This window comes from Melozone crissalis, unplaced genomic scaffold (genome assembly GCF_028551555.1).
Source record: "Melozone crissalis strain CALT ecotype California unplaced genomic scaffold, PUWL_Pcris_2 ptg000088l_1, whole genome shotgun sequence".
Taxonomy (NCBI): domain Eukaryota; kingdom Metazoa; phylum Chordata; class Aves; order Passeriformes; family Passerellidae; genus Melozone; species Melozone crissalis.
This window is the reverse complement of record NW_026535865.1, coordinates 3331225-3352111: the sequence shown is the minus strand read 5'-3', so window position 1 is coordinate 3352111 and position 20887 is coordinate 3331225. Positions and strand designations below refer to the sequence as shown.

General features: G+C 43.2%; 2 protein-coding genes across 7 annotated transcripts in view; one reads left to right on the top strand and one right to left on the bottom strand.

Moving 5' to 3' along the window:
• Positions 1–2636: 2636 nt before the first annotated feature.
• Positions 2637–8945, bottom strand: HAUS8 (HAUS augmin like complex subunit 8). The gene is made up of 10 exons (XM_054291227.1): positions 8882–8945; positions 8652–8755; positions 8276–8372; positions 7448–7561; positions 6868–6956; positions 6188–6259; positions 5554–5712; positions 4714–4855; positions 3569–3710; positions 2637–2846 (listed from the first exon to the last, which is right to left on the bottom strand). Exons 1-10 carry the CDS (start codon positions 8940–8942, stop codon positions 2720–2722), a joined length of 1107 nt encoding a protein of 368 aa, XP_054147202.1. The 5' UTR covers positions 8943–8945; the 3' UTR covers positions 2637–2719.
• A 1106-nt stretch (positions 8946–10051) lies between these two features.
• The window catches only part of MYO9B (myosin IXB), a 47321-nt gene continuing 36485 nt past the window's right edge, over positions 10052–20887 (top strand). For all 6 annotated transcript variants that reach the window (XR_008484019.1, XM_054291162.1, XM_054291160.1 and 3 more), the window contains exons 1-3: positions 10052–10099; positions 16166–16274; positions 18799–19692. Coding sequence is in view for 5 of the 6 variants with exons in the window: in XM_054291162.1 (XP_054147137.1) it covers positions 18856–19692 (837 nt within the window). In the remaining variant the exon portion in view is untranslated. The remainder of the gene's footprint in view (positions 10100–16165; positions 16275–18798; positions 19693–20887) is intronic.

The window sequence follows — 20887 nt, the reverse complement described above, 5'->3', positions numbered from 1 at the left end:
TTACACGAGTGCTCCGTTTAAAGAAGGGCCAGAAGGCTGAAATCAATGCCTGTGATTCTTGTGGAACAACGAGCGCACATCCCCGGGCACGGAATTGCTGAGGAGCAGCAGCTTGGCCGCAGCCCCAGGACTCCCTTCGGCCTCGTGGGAGGATGAGGAGGGCAGCGAGTGCCGCCTGCAGCAGCGGGGCTGAACCCCCGCAGGATTTACAGCTTTAATTGTGCTCGCAGCGAGCTCCTCCCCGGGGGAGAGCAGCGACATTCCTGCGCTCTGCAGAGGGAAAAATCTGCATTGCTGCTGCTTAAGGAACGTCTGGGTGTAGGTAGAGTCGCCTTGGTTTTTCACAATTTTCTAAGCCTTCTGATGTTTATATTCTTGTAACAAACTTTTTGACACACTTCTGTAAATAACTTGTTTTGCATTCTTTTATGGAAGAAATGTGATGGACTGTTTGTTTGTCCAGTGGCACTGTCACCCTCCAATCCATGCCACTTTTAGAAATCTATAAATGTCAGAATCAGAAAATAAACTTCCCTTTTTTACCTTGAGAACAGCAGTGCATGTGTGTCATGTTATTTCATGTCCTATAGTGACAGGTATACACATCCAACAGTATCTAAAGGGCAGAAAGTCACTTGAACACACAGAATGGGTTTAAGTATTTATTGGTTTAAATTTAAGTATTTAAGTATTTATTTAAGTGTATTAAGTATTATTAATATAAGTTTAAATTTAAGTAAATGTAAGTACTTAAAAAAACCTAAACTTTTTCAGACAATCAGTAAGATGTACCATTAAGGAATCCTATGAAAGACATTCTGATATGCCTGTGCTGAGATATTAGAATCAAGGCGCTACAATATTGATTTTAATTTTATCCCTCCCCTCCCATATTTAAGATGACCCTTCCTAACTTTCAGAACTGACACACTGATCATAAAGAGTTTAAAGGTGTGAGGACACCCAGCTCAGCAATAATCCAAACCAGTTTCATCACGTTGGAGCCTTTCTACCCACATCTCCACCCACCAAAACCAACCAGCCCAAACATTTACAGCCAAGCTGACTTTGCTGGGCAAAGTTCCCCATCCAGTGGCCAAATCCAGGGATGCAGCTGATGCTCCTGGCCCAGAGCTGGATGCAGCTGCACCACCCACACTGCAGAGCTGGACTGCAGCCACACAGGTGAACTGCCAGGTGCAGATTGTGAAGAAAAAGAAATAACAGATGGATATCCTGAAATAACACTGGCTCACAGGGAAGCTACTGCTAAAAAAATGACACACACTGTATGCAAGGAGGGTCTGGACAATTAGTTGTATGGGTGTGCCATGATACTTTCTGAAAAATCTCTCCTTAGGACTTTTCCTCCTGAGAAGCTGAGATGCCTCAGGAACAAAATGTAAACAATGATTATCTGCTGCTGTGGAATGCAACAGGTGCATCTGGGATTGGTCTCATGTGGATATTTCTAATTAATGGCCAACCACAGTGAGCTGTCCAGGCTATCTCAGTCAGTCACAAGCCTTTGTTATCATTCCTGTCCTATTCTTAGCTAACCTCCTGCTGAAATTCTTTCTTCTATTCTTTTAGTATAGTTTTAATATAATATATATCATAAAATAATAAATCAGCCTTCTGAAACATGGAGTCAACATTCTTGTCTCTTCCCTCATCTTCAAACCCCTGTGAACACCATCACACTTAATTTATACCTGATTTTTTAAAAAAAGGAGAAAATAATCTAGTTAGACCTTTAGTAGTACCTGAACAGCACCTGAAGGAGTACAAGGATAATACTCCAGGTATTTTAGGAGTAGGCCAAAAAGCCTTATAGACACAGCTTAAGCTAGAAATGTGGAAAATCATCACAGAATGAGGTTAAAAAACACAGGTTACAGCAAGTCTTCCAGAGAAAAATGTGGAGAAAAGGAAAGGATGTTGAAGAAACAAGCCAGGTGTGGCTGGGGTGTTCCTAGCACAGCATATGCACTCAGTGATCAGGTTTGTGGTTTCTTTCCCCTTCCCAATCCTTTGGATTCAGCCCTTGGGGTGCTCATGGGACTTTGGGACACTTGGTGTGTACAAGGGCATCACTGGACTGTGCAGTATGAGCCCTTAGTGAGGCCAGATGGGAACAGAAGCTGCTGCAGGAGATCAGCAAACACACTCAAACTTGTTAGAGCAGTGGAGAACAGTCTTTATTATCAAAAACAATAAAATCCTTAAAGAGGAGTCAGGTTTATACAAAAGCATTTGTAAATTCAATAATTTATTTACAAGGCAATTAGGCAATGAAGAAGAAGTGAGAAGTTACCAAACCTTCTCACTTCTTTAAAGTGACCAGGCTCCTTCCAAGCAAGTGCTTTACACCCACCCAGCACATCCAGAAATATGGGACAAATCAGAGTCCTGCAGAAGTTGTTCAGTGAGCAATGCTCAAGCTGTAATTACCACAGAGATCAGATTTGCCGGGAATAACACTTTTTATCATTTACCTGTCAGTTGTGTCAGGGCAGAAAGGGATGGAAACCTGTCACAGAAATCCCCATTAAAAGCAAGCAGTGATGTCTCCCTGTGGGACAGGCAGAACAATTCTCCAATTCCTGTATCAGTGAGCACCCCTGCTGCTGAAAAACTGGGCAAGTTGGATGTCCACAGCAGAAAAAAAAAGATAAGAAGTCTGCTGGCTTTGAGTTAGTACCTACCCAGTAAAACACTACACACAGTTGAAATACCAGCCTTTCACAACATCTACTCCATGCTTCTCTTCACACAAGTACTGGTTATGCAGAGAAACTTCTTTCCTGGCTTCAAAGGACAGGTTCTGCACATCTGTGAAGCTCCTGCAACACATGAAGCTAAATCAGTGACTCTGAAGGACAAAAATTCTGCTTTAGCCCAAAGACTGCATGCCTGGACATGTCCATCCTTCTCCTACTATGGCCCCACAAGAAGAAAATAAATGTAAAATGTCAATTTTCTTCTCAAAAGTAGGAACTAGGAGGAGAGATGGGGCAATTGAGTGGCTTAATGGTCTATTAATCCTCAAAGATTTTAACTCCAATCTCTTCTGGGGCAAAAAGGAAGGGGAAGAACATCAGTCATGTTTTATCTCTTCCTCACCCTCCCAGGGATGCTTTGTATTTGTTGTTAAAACAGTTGAGGAGAAAACCCTTCTCTGTTCTCCTTGTGCCCTCACAAGGATGACACATTTGCAGGGTTGTTATTTAAGACAGTTTGCAGCTCACTTTTCTGTCTCCTGGGTTTCTCCACTCCTACACACCTAAACTTGCCAAGTCTGTTCTTGCTCAGTGAAATTCCCAGCTGAAGTGGCAGAGAATGGCACACTGAGGCGGCTCACCTGGGTACAAATCCAGCCCCAAACACCCTCCTGTGACTGCAGGCAGGGCAGGGACAAAAATCTGATTGCTACAAAGAGAATTACACCTAGTGCTACCTCAGATAACCCTCCTCCAGCCTGAGTTCTGAATATATTCTGGCAAGGGATAAAGATTTTCCTCCAGATATTTAGTCAACAAATCTTTCCCCCCAGTTGCTGTGATACCTTTGAAGCCCTGTACTCAGTTGTTGAGACACTTCTTGAAGCTCTTTCAGTGCACCAAGTGCTTTTCCACCATCCTCTGAGTGCTCTGGCATAACTTCTGTCAGAAGCTCCTGTGTGATCCTTAATTGCTTTTCCAGTTCCTCTGGAAGATGAGAAGTTAAAGGTATTACTAAAAATGAACCAGTTAATACAAGATATTAACAGCTGCAGTAACCCAGAGACAGGTGAAAAGATGACAAAAAAATATTCAGCTTTCACAAAACCACCATGAAACTGTGAAAGCCAAATTATTTTTCACTTTGTGACTAGCAGCAGCAACAGGCTATTAAAATTGCTCATCAAGCTCTCATTTAGAGTATATCAAAGGTTTTTAAGAGAAATGTAAGAGGAAAAACAAGTTTTAGACACCCAAAGTTCCCTGGCCAGTATTGCTGTTGGCATGTATCCCCTCCATGAAATCTACTCAGCTATTTCCTAACATTCACAAACAAAAAATGCACCTATTCCTTTCTAGTCTTCTCACAAGAATTCTAAGTTCTTCAAGAAATGTTTTTCATGTGCCTTAAAGTGCAAGTTTACTGTAAATGATTTAAGAATCTTGTTTGTTGCAGACCAGCAGTTCAAAAATGTAACTTTTTGTCCAGACTTCAATACAAAATGCATGTACTGGTTTATTAAATATTCTCTGATTCAAGACAGCACATGATAATATTTAAGCTCCAGTTCTACAAGAAACAGAAGTTTGAGCAAGTCTGCCCAGGTGAATCTGTCCCTCAAACACAGAAAAAAGAAAGATCAGAGCATTCCTGTAAGTTATTTACACAGTAGGAAAAAGAAAGGGGGAGGAATACCTTGAATAGTTAAAATACATAGAAACTTGCTAAAGAAGGTGTATATGAAGACTGAGCTAACTTTAAAAGTTTTTTTAATAAAATTCTCTGCTGCAAGATAAAAAGCTGTGTAGTTAAGTGGTTAAACAGAGGTAAGAATTCCACACAGCACAACATGTGAATTTGTATCCACACAAACTCTCAGAGCACACACAGTTCCTCCAGTGGCAGATGCAGCAGTAACAATGTGAGAATTTTTTTTAAGCATAAACCCACTAAAACTGAAAGCAAATTTGATAAATCAAATTTTCATACCAAGGTAGGTTTGCTTATCTCCTTCTATGTGAATGTTCTTTATGGGTAATTTGTGTCTTGTGGCATCCAGGCCAGCTGCAAAGCTTTTGTATTGCTCTTTGAACTGCTCACACACAGCAACCAGGGGAGACAGCACTTCTATCTGAAAGAGAAACATTGATCAACACCTCTCCAAAAACATCTGTCATTACACACCTGGCTCACTACAAAAAAAAAACTTTATGATCAAACCAAACACCACTCTGAAATGCTTATTGACACAGGAATTCAAGAAGTCTGTGGTACAATAATTCTATCAAACTGTTGATTGTGTTTCCCTCTCTGTCCTCAGTACCACTCCCTTGTTTCTGTAGCTCAGAGATTGGCAGCACAGCAAAGGGTTTTATATCAGATCCTTTGATATAAATTTGATCCTTGTAATTAACAAGTGTGTTGTCCAAAAGCCTTGTTTGATTTTTTCAATGAGTATTTATTAAAAAGCAAAGAGTCAGTTTTGAAAATTCATTATTCAAACATTAATTATTCATTAGAAACCTGTCTTCTCACAATTAGGCCAGAACTACTTGTGGCTACCACATACAAACAAAGCAAATAAAAACCAGAATCTCTGCAATCTCTGCCCTTGCCCAGGAGCTCCAGCTTCTCCTTCCTCCCTGTCCACCAGGGAACTCAACAGTGCCAAAAGTGCTGCAGGCCTCAGCAGGAAGGAGATATTTATTTCCTTTAAGATGTATGAAATTTTACCCCTGCAGGCCACAGAAACAGAGCAATCTCCCCTGGATAAAGGACTACATCATAAATGAGTTTCTGTAACTACAGAGAAACATTTTTAAAACTTACCTGTTTGTCTAATGCTTCATTGAGCTTCTGCTTTCTCTCCTCGAGCAGAATTTCACGTTTCAGCTCCAAAAGCTTCTCCTGCTGTCTCCGCTTTTCTTCACACAACATTAACAAGTATTCTTCTGCTTTCTCCTCCATCTTGGCAACCCTTTTTTCTGTCTATTACATCCCAAAAATATTCACAATTGAAGCAATGCTACATCTGAGCAATTAGCATATTCTGAACAAAGAAATGCAAGCCTCAGATTAGATCAAAGAGTTTCAATTAATGAAGAGGAGACCTCACACAGTAAGCAGAGAAAATCAGAATTAAAGATCCTCTTAAGACTCTTTCTTCACTCCTATTTAAAGGAAAATACACAGAGCACTGAGGGAACAGAGTCACTGCCACAACCTTTAACTCCAGACAGAATCACATTTTTCCCCAAAATTTCTGCCTCCCCCTAATTCCCAAGAACCAGCATTAGCTTAATAAACTGGTATTGAATCATAGCAAGTCTTATGGTTTTAAAAAATGATAAAAATATACAGTCCCAAAAACCTAACTTTTATAGGTCAGGAAGTATTTAAGAAATTGAACAATTTCCCCATATCAAGTTCTACGTGAAACACCAAATATTTGAGCAGCTCTCACCCTTAATCTTAGGAAAGTTAAAATTAGTGCCTCAGATTCCAGCACTTCCAGTGGATCAGAAGAAGTAGTTGCCTTCAGAAAAGAAAAGAATATTTTACATCAAGTTAGGTATTGAAATAATTGTTTTATCAGGGGTGAAATTAATTACCAAATTAATTACTGATAGTCCAATTCATGCCTGGAATCAGGCAGTTCAATGATAAAACTTTATTTTTTTAATACTCATGTTAATTAAACACATCTCTTTGTTCCACCACCTTTAATAATATTTTCAGCACATTTTCATTATTCTGGTAGATTTTGAAGCTCCAGTTTTACACTGAATGAGATCCACAAATAAGGCCCTTTTTATTAGATTGAGTCAGTGTCTGTTCTCAGAACAAAAATGCCACAAAATACTTAAAGATAACGTGATATAATTAAATATTATGGGCAGGAATGCAAGAAGAATCCACCTGAGGAGATGCAATAACTGGAACAGATTTTTTATCACAAGTAATGGAAGGAAAGCTCTGGTCAGTGCCCAGGTGTCTGATCAACACAGCGAACACTGCCAGCTCTGACTTCTGCAAGGAGGCTTTGGGTCCTCCCAGGGCCTCAGCTGTAATTCAGATTAAAGCTAAACAGAAAACCTTCATTTCAAAATAAATATCCTTACCAATGGAAGCAGTGAGACTCACCTCACGAGTCTTTCTAGTTCTTTTCTTTGTCTTTGAATTCTCTTTTGAAATAGATTCTGAAGAAGAACTCTTCTTGAGGTCGCTTTTATCTGAATCACAACAACAAAGTTAGTGTGCTGCTTTTCTGAGAGGTCTGTAGGGTGAGTCAAGAGACCACCAGGTTCTTTAAAGGCAGAGATCATTTTAAAATTATTGTGTGCACCAGTAAGAAAGATCTGTGCTCTGTTTCTCACTCTGATATATTCATGGGCAGATATGGATCATTTAGCTTTAAGTGACAAACAAATGTGATCCACTTTTCAGAAGGGCTGACACCCACCTGTTATAGGAACAAAGACTCAAGAGTACTTTATTCTTTAATCTTTGACTTTATTCTTTACTTTTAGACTTTAAATAAAAACAGAGCACCAAAAGATATCAATTAAGAGGTTATTTTAAACTCCAAAAGTATTGGTACCTCTACTTAAAATCCTTTTGTGAATATACAAGAATACAATAATTTCTTATCTCCAAGTTTCAGCACACACATTAAAAATAAAAAAAAAAGCCACCCAAAAATGGTGTATGAATGGAAATTTACCATTAATAGCAGAAATATCGAGGTCTGGTAGCTTTATTTTCTCTTCATCTAATAAAGTGGACTGCAAGTTACCCTTCTCAAGACCAGCCTGATTCAATGAGTTGAGGTTCACACCTGTAGAGAGAAGCTGTTATCAGACTAGGAGAATCAGAACTAGAAGAATAAGGCTCAGCACAAACCACAATTCCACCTAGGCAAGGTTCCTCCTGAGCTCATCAGAAACACTTTCCAGCAATGTCTAATGAGCACCTGTTTTCTAATGAACAGCCTTAAAAACTTATTTTTCTTGAACCTCCTGAGAAAGTTACCAACTGGAATTGCAGCCAAAATGGAAAATTATTATGGCTCCAGCTCACTCTCTAAAAAGTGAGAATCCCCCATAAAGTGAGACCCTTTGAGGTCCCAATTCCCAGAAAACAAGGGAATAATTTGTCTCAATAACTGGGTATCTGTGGAGACAACCAAGGACTATCAGTAATACCAGACAGGAAACATTGGTAATAACAAAAGAAATAAAAATGGATGGGTTTGCTGACAGATTTTCTGTCATTCACATTTGGCTTAACAGAAAGATCAAATAAAAAAAGCAGAGTAACTGTGAGGGCAGAGGAAAAGAACCATTCTGCAGAATGCAGGAAAGACCAAGTCACTCAATTCCAGAGGCAGGACCTGATTTGTCTTAGTCCCACATGAAGTTTCTTAATTTCCTATGCATACAAATAATAACTGCCAGTAATGCAAATAACACAAAATATCACTACCCCAGAGTTAACAGTTTCATAGGCTAGAAATACAAAATAATAACTTTTAAACACTGGTAAAACTTACTAGCAGAAGCTTTATTTTTCTGAGAGACAGCCGCACTTGCTTCAGCTCTAGAAGACAGCAGTGAACTATTTGATGAGGAGTAACCTGAGGAAGCATCCTGAAAATAAAGAAAACAGATAAGACAGAACATAATCAGCAGTATCTCACCTTCAACTTAAATGCTGACAATAAAAAACTAAATCCCAGGTCACCTTGCTGCTTTGCAAGTCAGCTGAGTACAGTCCCAAGCTCCCACCTAGCAGCACTCCACAACTCCCGCATAACCCCAGCAGAGGTGGTTTCCCCACCGTTTTGTTTTGTTTTTTTCGGTTGACTGAGGTGGTTTTGTTTGTTTTTTTTTCTCCTCACTGCCACAGGTCCAAGCAGCCCCACACACCTTTGCTGCCTTTCGCTGAGCGACGCCTGAGCTTGGCTGTTCCGGCACCGTCTTGCTTTGTTTCTTATCGTACTGCAGGTAGCGAGACTGAACCACTCTTCCTCCTGAAAGAGAGCAAAGAGAGCTCAGCCGGGCCCACCGCGGGGCGTCCCCGCATCAGGTCGGGTCCCCCCACAGCCGGGCCGAGCTCCCGCCTCAGCCAGTGCGGATCCGCCCTCACCCCACGCTACCTTTCCGCTTAGCTTTAGGTGTTTGTCCGGCCGCCGCCATGCCGCTGACCTCCGAGGACATCGCGCCGAGGCAGCGGAGAGCAGACGAAGAACCGGGCGAGAATCACTCCCCCTCAGCAGCCGCAGCCGCCATCGCTTTTGAATCACCGCGCATGGGCGTGTCGAGGAGGGAGCGGTGAGGGGATGGCAGAGCGCCCCCTGGCGGAGCGGAGGAATGAAACCCTCCCGGGGGCTGCGCTGCTTTTAAATAAAGCGATAAAGGAGGGTCTGGCTACTCCTGCAGCACGGCTGGCCCTAAAAGAGCTCCTTGCCTCAGGCTTTTGGTGGGAGGTAGCTTTAGCTGGTGGAGTCTGTTCTGGGATCCTCAGTACAAGAAAGATAAGGGGCTGCTGGAGAGAATCCAATGGAGGCCACAGAGATGATGAGTCTGGAGCGTCTCTGTGGTGAGGAGAGACTGTGGGAGCTGGGCCTGCTTAGCCCAGAGAAGACAGGGCTGAAAGGATCCCATCAATCCTATATAATATATATAAATATACTGCTCTAAGAGGTGTACAGGGGACGGTGCCACTGCTCAGTGATGCCCAGTGACAGGACGAGGAGTAATGGGTGCAAACCAAAACACAAGTCAAACTTCAACATTAGGAAGTTCTTCTTTTCATTGAGGGTGGCCGAGGACTGGAACAGCTGCTCAGGGAGGATGTGGAGTTTCCCTTTCTGGAGAGAGGCGTTCCTGTGTCATCTGCTTCAGGTGGAGACAGGACTGGGTGATCTCCGAAGGTCCTTTCCAACCTAAACAATTCTGTGATTCTGTGAACCACTGTGCCCCAGGGCTCTGACACACCGAGCACCAGCCACCCCACCACAACCGCAGCGCCAGGCGGGGACGCTCTCCGCCCAGCAGGACTCTAGGGTTCTTCAGTTTTGACAAGAATCCACCCCCACTGCCTCAAACAGACACAGATAGACAGACAGCACTTGGCTGCTGCTGCCACCGCCCACCCGCAGCGGGGGCGAAGAGCGGGCTCGGGGCTTGAACCCGAGTCTCCCGCATCATCTCCCTTCCCACTCCCTTCAGGCTGTGCTGCCCATGCGCATGCGTGGGGCGAGAGCGGCGCTGAATGGGCGCGCCCCGGCCCCCCCACACCCGGAAGTGGCGCGCGCGGGGCCTGTGGCGGCGGCGGGGCCGGGCCGGGCGGCCGCGCTTCGACACCGGCGCAGGTAACGGGCCCCGCGCTCCTCTTCCCCTGCTCCGCAAACCTCCCGCTCCTTCGCTACGGGCTACCCAGCGCTGTGGTGGCCCTGCCTCGCAGCGACCGATCTCGCACCGAGCGCTGTGGGCGGCCGGGGCAGCTCTGAGGGGGCGTGTGGGGGTCGGCTCTGAGGGGATCTGTGAGGGTCGGTGCCTTGGGGCTGATGTGAGGGAGCGCGGGAGGGTCGGCTCGGAGAGGTTGTCTGGGGGTCACTTCTAGCCCGGGGGGCACTTCCAGCCCGGGGCAGCCGCCCTGAGGAGCTTGGGGCCGGAACGGTTCCCCGGGACTCCCTGAGGAGCTCGGGTGTGCTCGGGGCCGGGGTCTGTGCCCGGCTCCGGGGTCTGTACCCGGTTCGGGAGGCTGTGCCCGGCTCTGGGTGCTGTGCCGGGCTCCAGGGGTCTGTACCCGTTTCATGGGGTCTGTGCCGGGGCTCTGGGGGGCTGTGCCCGGCTTGGGTGTGCTGTGCCCGGCTGAGGGGCAGTGCCGGGGCTCCGGGGGGCTGTACCCGGTTCATGGGGTCTGTGCCGGGCTCTGGGTGCTGTGCCGGGCTCCGGGGGTCTGTACCCGGTTCATCGGGTCTGTGCCCGGCTCCGGGGTGCTGTACCCGGTTCGGGGGGCCGTGCCGGGGCTCCGGGGTCTGTGCCGGGCTCGGGGGCTGTGCCCAGCTCGGGGGCTGTGCCGGGCTCGGGGGGCTGTGCCGGGCTCGGGGGGCTGTGCCGGGCTCGGGGGCTGTGCCGGGCTCCGGGGGCTGTGCCGGGTTCGGGGGTCTGTACCCGGTTCATGGGGGCTGTGCCGGGCTCCGGGGCTGTACCGGACACGGGCAGATGCTGATAATGTGTCAGCGGTGCCCAGGGAAAGGGAAGTGTCCGACCCCGGCTGTGCCTCCCGTTTCTCGGGCAGAGCCTGCCCGCTGAGCAGGGCACGGTGTTGCTTCCAGCTCCTGGTTTTTTTCCGTCCCTTGCTTGTGATTTTTCAGTCTCTGACTCTCGGTATGAACAGCCTGTGATCTTTCAGACACATATCTCACGATCTTACAAAAATTCGTTAAAGCTCTCAGGGTTCTTTGGTTTCTTTGTGTTATTTTCGAGCGGCTCTTGACAGCTGGTGCTGCTGCTGTGCTGAGATCGTGCTTTATCCTGATGAATGTCATTGCCCACTTGAATCGTGCCTCTTGCTGTGTGCATGTCGATAGTGCTCTGTGTTTTTGGCAAGCTCAGTTTTGCAATCTCTGGGAAGTAAAAACTTTTGCAAGCTCGGAACATCCTTTGTTACATGTTTCTAGACTAAAAGTATCAGACTGCTCTCCTGACTCATGACAATTCAGGGCATCGGTCTGATGCAGGTATGTGTGATCCTGCTGGAAGATGAATTCCCACTCTCATTTTAGCTTTGTTTTCTGTTACTCTGTAAGCATTTTGGTAATTTTTTCGCCCAGCTTTATTTGCAATTCGCGTTTCTGAAAAGCGAGAAGCGCTTTGGATGCAAACGAGCTGAGCATTCTTTGATTTCACCTTCTGGAAAAGGGTGGCAATGGAGCAAAGGGCTGCAGATGATCTCAAGCTCCTGGCAGATGCAATTACCCTTTCAAAGATGTCATCACATCCTCCCACGGTGCTCCTAGAGGTGGATCGGTATCGGTGCGTCTGCCAAGCTGTTTGCAAATAAGTTTGTCATGGGTAATTAGGAGCTCTTTGATTTCCAGGCCTGTTAGCTGCAATCCAGGGCTGAAGAACTTGCCCTAAAGTAACAGCGTGGGGTGAGCTCGCATTCCGGTTTATGATGTAGCTGTCACACCCAGCGAGTTTTAGTGAGCCCTGGGTGGTTTTAACTCAGGATCTTGTCAGGAACAAACCCATTTAATGTAGGGGAGGCAGTTTGGGGAGCATTTAATGCATATTTCAATTAGCTCCAATATTTGTGGCTTTTTTTAGAAAACAGTTCAGCTTGGGGTGTTTTTGTCTTTGCACTGCTATGGGGTTTTCTGCCTGCCCTACATCTGAAGTGCAATAACATTGTGCTTTTCAGGATGATGCATCTGAAGCCACTTCCTCAATCTTTAATCCTAAATTATTCACATAAAAATTATTCACATAAAACTCGGGAGTCACTGCAGTAATGCAAAGTGTTTTAACTTGGAACTTTTTTTTTTTTTTTGGTTTTTTTGTTACTGTGCTTGAACATTTGGCTCAACAAAAAGCTTTTTCACAAGTTGAATGTTGCAGCTCCTGCAGTGACAGCTGCCTGCACAAACTGTCCATTCCCTGTGGGAGGATTCCCAGCTCTGAGCTTTTCTGTGGAACCCAAAACTCCCAAGGAGCTGAATAATTTAGGAAGAATAAATGCAGCTGATGAAAGATTTAAGGGAGGCTCACCTAGGAAGGAAAACTTTTCTGACCCACAGTGATTCAAGCATCAGAGCCCTTGAATAATCCTGTGCATGAATAACGGGTTTGACTCACATGCACACAGGCTAAATATGGCCTTTCCTCAGCTCCAAGGTCACAGGGCAGGATTTGCATATCCTAGGCTTTTAAAAAGGAAAAAATCCTAAAAAATGCAGCAGCATTGGCTGTCTGAACAGTCAAGGAAAAATAAAGACTCTGATTCAACAGAATGTTTTGGCTCAGTGTTTTTTGGGGATTTGAAGGCTGAAGGTGTTTATCACAAGGCCTGTTTATGCTAATATCAAGGAGAAGCAAAGGCTGAGATGCTGATAAGGGTTTATTTTTCCAATAGGAATGTCTTTATTTCCCAAAATGAAAATTCAGAGGTTTTGGCTGTAGAATATTGTGTTTTCTTGGTGTATCAAGTGACTTAAGCCTGGCTTCTGGAGTTGCTTTTATCAAGGCTTTATTGTCTTGTGTGTCTCTGATTACCAAATGAAACTCAATGCAGATTCCAGAAAAATCTGCCCTTTCTAGAAAGACCATTGATACTAAACAATAAAAGTGTTTTTCAAGCTATTTTGGACATGTGTACATTCTGTTCAGCCTAAAGTTTCTTCAAAAAATTTCTCATCAGTGTAAATACAACATTAGAGCAATGAAACTTTTATTTCCTTTGTTGCCAGCTGTAGCCCTGTTAAGAAAAAAATTAAGAAAACTACAAAAGGTGATAGAATTTTATTTATTTGTTGTGTTAAATTGTTTTTAATTTTTTTTTTTAAACTATTGACTTGTGAATTTGTAGGATTTTATGAATTTGTAAGTTGTTAATATTTGGGTAATTGTTGGAGGTTGATTAGGTAAAGTTAGAATAATTTTTTTACATTTATTATTAGTATTTACATAGGTAAGGTTTTGAATAATATAAGAGTGGGTTTGTTTATGTGGATATTGTTTTTTGATTGTTTGAGTTAGTTTATTTAAAAAAGAATTATAGGATTTAGTTTTATTTTGTTTGATTAGTGGATAAGAATTTAAATGTGTGTTAGTTGGTTTAAGTGAAAATAAGGGCTTTTTTGTAGTATTTTTAATGTTTGTTAAAATAGATTGAGGTAGGTTTATGGTAAGGTGAGTTATCAGTTAATTGAGTAACATTTAAATTTGTATAATTAGCATTTGTATATTTTTGAACTAATTTATTAAGAAGATTTTTTTTATTGTGAATTGGTTAAAATCAGAGAAGTTATATTTTTACAATTAGTAGGGATTGACCCCTAAAATTCTTTTGGCTTGCATTCTTTACCTCTGAGCCTTTCAGCTGCTTTGCCTTTATTCCTCAGCTGGGCCACATTTTCTCAGTCATGCCCTCATGTGTAACTCTGTGACATCACACTTTTACAGGTAACATCACTGATAAGAACTCTGTGTTTTGAGGTGAGATTGTGTTTTAATGTGAATTTGAGTCACTCAGAGGAAGTGGCTGCTTGAGGGTGGGGATTGAGATCTCTGTTACCCAGGAGCAGGTACCAGAGAAGGAACTGTACAAAAAGGATTTCTTTGACTTTTTCCTGTGTTACACTGCATTGCAGCCCAGCTTGCAGTAACTTCCCTGCAGGGTTGATTGCAAAGAGTGGTAACAAATGTGGTGTAATTGTTGTGTGGTCCATTCAGAACTCCTCCTTTTGGAGCAGAAAATCCCAGAGCTTTTAGTAAAAGAAAAGCAAAGATTTAAAATTGTTTAGTCCCCCTGAATTTTTTATTACCGAGGAAAACATTGAAGTTATTAGAACCTGAAGTGATTTTCAGGTAACCTACAAATGCCTGAAATACTGAAAAAAATTAAAATCAATTATGCTCAATTAACAGACATGAGGTAGGACAAGGATCTTTACCTTTCCTGTTAATTGTGGAAATTTTAAAGTGTCTCTGTAGCCTGATTTGCTGATAATCCTTTACTTTGGAAATCAAGGTTGGTAATATTTTGAATATTTTGAATTTGCTAAATGTGAATGTTTTGAAATTGCTAAATGCTGAATATTTTGAATGTGCAAAATGCTGAATATTTTGAAATTGCTAAATGTTTTCAATTCAACCAAACAGATTGGTCACTTTTTGGGATGGTCACTGGCAGTTCTGGTGTTGAATATCAAAAACCAAGTACCTGTGGTAGATTTGCACTTTTGTGGTGCGAATTGCTTGGTGAGCAGTGGGAGAAGCTGGAATTTTTCCCTCTGAGGATGCAGCAGTGGAAATGCCCATGAAAATGTGATGAACTGGAATATTACACAGTTCATCCTCAACAATTTTGCTGTAATGGTAGCTTTCCCTTTTTAGCTTTGCCATGATTCATTGACTAAATATGTGCCTTCAAATTATGGCCTTATTTAAACTAAAGAGAGACCCTGCACTGATTGGGGCAAAGCTCTGGGCTGGAGTTCCTCTGCTACCACTGTTGGCTTTAATGCCTATTTAAATTTATTAATTGGCTTAATGGAGTCTGGAAAACCCTCACAAAATACCACCAAAATTTCCGTCTAGAATTGGATTCTTTGGTTTTGTTACTAAAATTTTCTGAGCAAAACCAAATTTACGGATTTTTTCCTCTTCTGTGTATTGAAAAGGGATCTCTTATAAGAAAAGGTATTGAAAGAACTTGAGGTAACTGCAGAATTTCCACCTCCAGCCAGAGGCCAGCAGTGGTGGTTGGGCTGCAGGGTTTGCCTGTGATGTGTTTGGTTTCAGGATTACTTTCTTTCTTGTATTTCTCCTTTTACTGCCAATATTCTCTGCACCTGAATTCAGGCTTGTGCTTCCATGATGAACCAGATCCCACAGAATAAATATTTCAATTGCTAAAAATTGTCTAAATAAGTGATCATAAAATAAGAAGGAATCATTGCAATCTCTTCAGACTGCTCTTGACATAAACAAGAGGGTGATACCTAATTAACTCTTCTAATTAACTCTCTAATTAACTTGGTTACTGGGGGCTGGCTGATTTTCTAAAAAGAGCTTTGGTGTCAGTTAAATTTTTGCAGTTTAACTTTCTGCTGGTGTTTTTGTCTCCTGTTTGCCTGGGCTTGTTTAGCTGGGAATTGCAGCGTGTGCCCTGTGTTGTGGCTTTGTCCTCCAGCCTGGTGATTGTACCCAAGTGCAGCTCCTGTGCAAGGACTGCCTGATAACAGAGTCCTCTGTGTGCTCCTGGCAGACAAAGCTTGCAGAGTGTTTGCCTGCAAAGGGAGTTATTTTCTTGTTGTTGCTGCCTTTCGCTCCTTAATTGAAATTTGTATTTATTCTAGATGCTGTGTTGGTCATATCTTCTGAGTCCAAGGGTGATAGGGCTGCCTAATGAAATATTAATTTATGTTTATCTGGAGATTGCATTCGCTGTCGTGCTTGGGGGGCTATGGTAGAAAACCATGTTCAAATAATTCCTTGCTGTGCTTTCAAACCTATTTCAGGATATCTGCCCTTCCATCCCTCTGATATAGATTGGTTCTTGGATAAAGTTGAAGTTTTATTTATCTGTAAACTCGGCAGCAGTTGTTTTCTTACTCCTATATTCCTGAACTGTATAATTGATTTAACTTCTTGGTGCCTTCTCCATCTATGGTATGTTCTTTATCAGTAACTCTTTCCTTTTTTTTTAGAACCATCATGAAAATGTTTACTTTGATGCCAAGAGCCCAACTTCACTAGGAACTCACCCTCCAACTGCTTGAAGACACCTGTCCTTAGTTGACTACTGGGACTCATTAGGTAACCAATTAATAATCTGTCCAGTGAATGCTCCTTTGCTTTTAAGTTCTAATTTACAGCTTGAAAAATTGTTCAATGAGAAGCCAGAGGTCTGTCTCTTTCAGAGCAGTGTTGTCATCAAATAAATTTGATATCCTTTGTAAGAAAATCACAGGCAGTGGGGGACCAGCAGGTTTTCCTCAAACCTCTGCAATATCTGGACATTTTCAGATGGAAAAATTGGATTTTCCAGTTGTACCCACTTGAGCAGACCCTACTGGCTTGGGTTTGTCACTTGTAGAGAAGTGGAGCTGGGATCTTGAGCAATGTCCCAAATTTTGGTGGCTGACATGAGGCAAGGTTAGGAAATGTGTGTCAGTAAAGTCACAGGTCAGCACTGAGGTTCAGCTCTTCTGTGTTGGCAAAAAGCTGCTGCAAGGATTTTTAGCGAGCTTTTTTGGCCAAAATGCTTCTGAGGGGACTTCCTCTAACTCAGCAGACTGAGTGTCTGAAACTCATTGCTGGGGAGTGAAAAAAGGAAGTCTGCAAAAGGCTGTGTCCTTTAAACTGGCTGAGTGGCTGCAGAGGAAAATGGGCACTGTTCTGTTTTCTGTCTGTGCTCAGGTGGATCTTCCCCATGGGCACAGACAGAAAATCTGCACATTCTGCTCTGTGGCAAGGTTTGAGCTGTTATATATTAAAAATGCTTAACACTTGTTTAATCACTTCAAAGGTGCTTCAGACTCCTTTAGTGGCCAATGGTAATTGCAGGAAATGAGAGGGCACTTGGAGCTCCCTGCTGCAGCCTTTGGATGGCCTGGCTCTTGGAACAACCCTCCTTAATGAACACAGAGTGACATTTCATGAGGAAAAACATTTTTGGGTGGATCATACAGTTTGATCAGAGATGTGTTGTGGTTTGTCTGGCCATCTGTGCCTTATTCAGCCTTCCTTTTGATGAGTAGCCACTACAAATGATCCACCCTGTGTGGCAGTGTCTGCTGTAAGTGTCTGTGCAGAGTCCCTGAAAGCACAGCTCCCTCCTCATGAGCCACAGCTATGTCATATGTTTTGTGAAATGATTCATTATTGCACTGGAAGTGGCAGCTAAAAGCCTCCAACTCTACTGATTTTAATTTGAAATGATTGCTCTCTGTGGCCTTGTGCAAGTTCCTGTGCAGTTGTTTAGTGGCAAAAAGTAACTTCTTTGGCATTTCTCTGCCTCTTCCCTCTTTTTTTTTTCAATGTATTTGGCATGTCAGTGTATAATTAGAACACTTTGTTCTTGAAACAAAAATTGAACTGCTATTCTCAGAATGCAGTTTTACAGCCTGCTGAAACAAAGGGGTTTTTCATTATCCTTCTCCTTCAGTACCCCTTGATAAGCAAAAAAACTGTGGAGCTGAAGCAGCATGGGCAAAACTTAGCCCTGGTGACACCAAACTGCATAAGAGGGGAAAAATCACTGGGGAAGGCACAGAGGTGACAGAGGCTGGAGACTTTTAACTTGGCACTGAAGAAAAGGTGGCTTTGAGGTTGGTGATTGATAGGCTGGGGCTTCTGAGGTTGGTGATTGATAGGCTGGGTTATTGTCTGGCCTGCACCAAGGCTAAAGGGAGGAAAAAGCCATGGTGATGAATGATTTTTGGAGATGTGTGAATGAGGCCCCTGAACCCAGTGAGGAAGGAGTTGCTGTGATGGGTACAAAGCTTCTGAATGGACTGAGTTATTTTTGGAGGATCTTGTTTACTGCTAAAAAGTAGCTGCAATAAGACTTGACTTTGCTTTGTTGCCTAAAATGGAAGATAAAAGTCGTGTTCAGCCCCTCTGTAGCAAGGATGTGGTTCTGTCAAGTGGAATGAGCAATCTCTTGGCTGTGTGAGTGACCTGTGCTGGGGAGATCCCTGTGGTGTCACAGGGGGCTGCCAGCAGTGGCTGCTCCAGGCTGCTCAGGGGGGTGGATGCTCTACCTGTCTGTACTTCTCATGGAAAGAGCTCAGTTAGGGAAAATAGGGGGAAAAAAGTGTCAGAACCATTTTCCTCCTTGTGTCTGTGTACACTGATCCTCTGCCATAACTTGTGGCTGCTCTAAACTGCCACTGCTGACTTAATAAGTGACCAAACCCTGTTTCTGCCTCAAACTGCTGGTGCAGCTTTAAGGAAGAGTTTCTGTGGGAGGGTGGATAAATGTTTATGTGGACCAGGTCAAGGAAACCTAACCTGGGGAAATAAGGAAGTTTTAGTTTGGACGTTGATCCTGGATTGTTTTGCATTGTTTGTATGAATTCTTGTGTGCCATGACAGGAAGAAAGGGGTGGCCTGGGAATAGAAGGAAAAGTGAAAGGCAGCTGGATGCTGTGGCACTCCATAGGATATCCCAAACAGGCTGTTAGAAATAAAATCATTGTTAGTAAATTATAAAGAATAAATATACAATATACTATGTAACTAATGTATTCGCATCCTGCAGAAAATCACACCTTGCCCTAATACTTGTTGTACACACTTTTTAACACCTGATTTTTCATTTTTCTTTTTTTTTCAGACAATGGGCACTGCATATTAAGCAGGGGTGGAAGACTGAAGCCCATCTGGGGACAGAATGAGTTTAAAAGATGCTGACAGTGCAGTTTGCCAGGCAAAGGCAGCCTATAATCTTCATATTTACCCCCAACTCTCAACAGAAAGCGCTCCCTGCTGCAAAGTGACAGCAACCAAGGACAGCACATCATCAGATGTCATCAAGGATGTGATCAACATCTTAAATTTGGATGTCTCCAAGCATTATGTCCTCGTGGAGGTGAAAGAGTCAGGAGGAGAAGAATGGGTGCTTGACATCAACGATTCTCCCGTGCACAGGGTTCTGCTCTGGCCGCGGCGCGCTCAGGACGAGCACCCTCAGAAGGATGGCTACTACTTCCTGCTGCAGGAGAGGAACACTGATGGCTCTATCAAGTATGTGCAGATGCAGCTGCTCTCCAAGGAGACGGATGCCAGGCGTTTGGTGGAGAGGGGATTTCTGCCCTGGCACCAGGAGGACTTTGATGATCTCTGCAATCTGCCCAACCTGACCGAGACAACGCTCCTGGAGAATCTCAAGTGCCGCTTCCTGAAGCACAGAATCTACACTTATGCAGGAAGCATCCTGATTGCAATTAACCCCTTCAAGTTCCTGCCCATTTACAACCCCAAGTATGTCAAGATGTATGAGAACCATCAGCTTGGGAAGTTGGAGCCTCACATTTTTGCCATTGCTGATGTGGCCTATCACACAATGCTTAAAAAACACGTTAACCAGTGCATCGTTATATCAGGTGAAAGTGGGTCTGGGAAAACCCAAAGCACAAACTTCTTAATTCACTGCCTCACTGCACTGAGCCAGAAAGGGTACGCCAGTGGTGTGGAGAGAACCATTCTGGGAGCTGGACCAGTTCTGGAGGTAAATTCATGCTCAAGTTGCCTTCTGTGCTACTTGTTTTTTAGAAACTTCAAATAGCTGCTGTTGAATGTTACTTCTGAGTCGCCTACTTGGTTTAGGCTTAAAATGTCACTGGTTTAGGCTTGGTTTAAATGTCACTGGGCTGCAGTGGTGCTTGGCAACATTACCCAACTGCTTCTGTTTGATTTTCCTTGTTCTGTTCACTTCACTTCCTGTTGCTTGTAATTTGTATTTGACTTAACTTTGCACCACTGAGCACCAATATTCTGGGGCAGAGGTTACCTGTGTTTTCCATCTGAAAGTTTTGATGGCATTTGAATCAAATCATAAGCAAATTTTCCATACATATTGTTCCACTGAAGCATCAGCTGCTTGGTGTGATCCTGCCTTTGTGTGGGAGCATTTTACTGAACTCACTTTTGGAGGGAGTCATTTCTGTTTGTGGATGAGAGCAACGTTTTGAGTTGGGGAGAAAGTAGGAGTCTGTTTTGGCTTTTAATTTTTACAGCATTTCCAACAGAAAGCAAAACTAAACGTGTGAGAAGGAAGGGGCAGAGCTGGCCCTGTGTTAGATAATGTCAGAATAAACTTAAACTGATCTGTTGGGCCCTTTTACTCTCTTAAAGGAATAACCCCAGAAGTGTGGATGGATGTAATGTTCACCCATAACAAAATCTTCAACAGCAAAGAGCTTCAGCACCATCATTGCAATTTTTAGGTTTAGTTTCAAATGTAGTAACTCCTTCATTAAAAAAAAAAAGTTCAAGCTTTTCTTAAAGCTCTTCTGTAAAGAATGAGGAATATATGCAAGTTCTTTTTTGTGTTGCTTTCAGCTGCTTGAAAGAAGAAGTAAAATTGAGGCTTTTTGGTTGCTGGAGTTGAAGTTTGCAGTTCTGAAGAGAAAACAGGAAGGGGTCACAGTGGAAAGCCCTGCTTGATCAGCTGATCTCTCTGCCTTTGATAAATTTAAGTCTTTCATATCCTTGTCTACAGCCCTGGTACAGCTGTGTCAGAGACAGAGATTTAAGGTCCTGTGTGTCTGCTGAGTGACAAATGCAGCTATCCCTGGGCTCACAACTAAAATTCATAACTTTGTGTAAAGCTGGGCATGCTCATAAAGAGATATTTGTGTTTCTCTGTGCTAAGACTGGTTGTCTTAAATACCACAGTTTCTTCAGACTTCCACTGAATATTT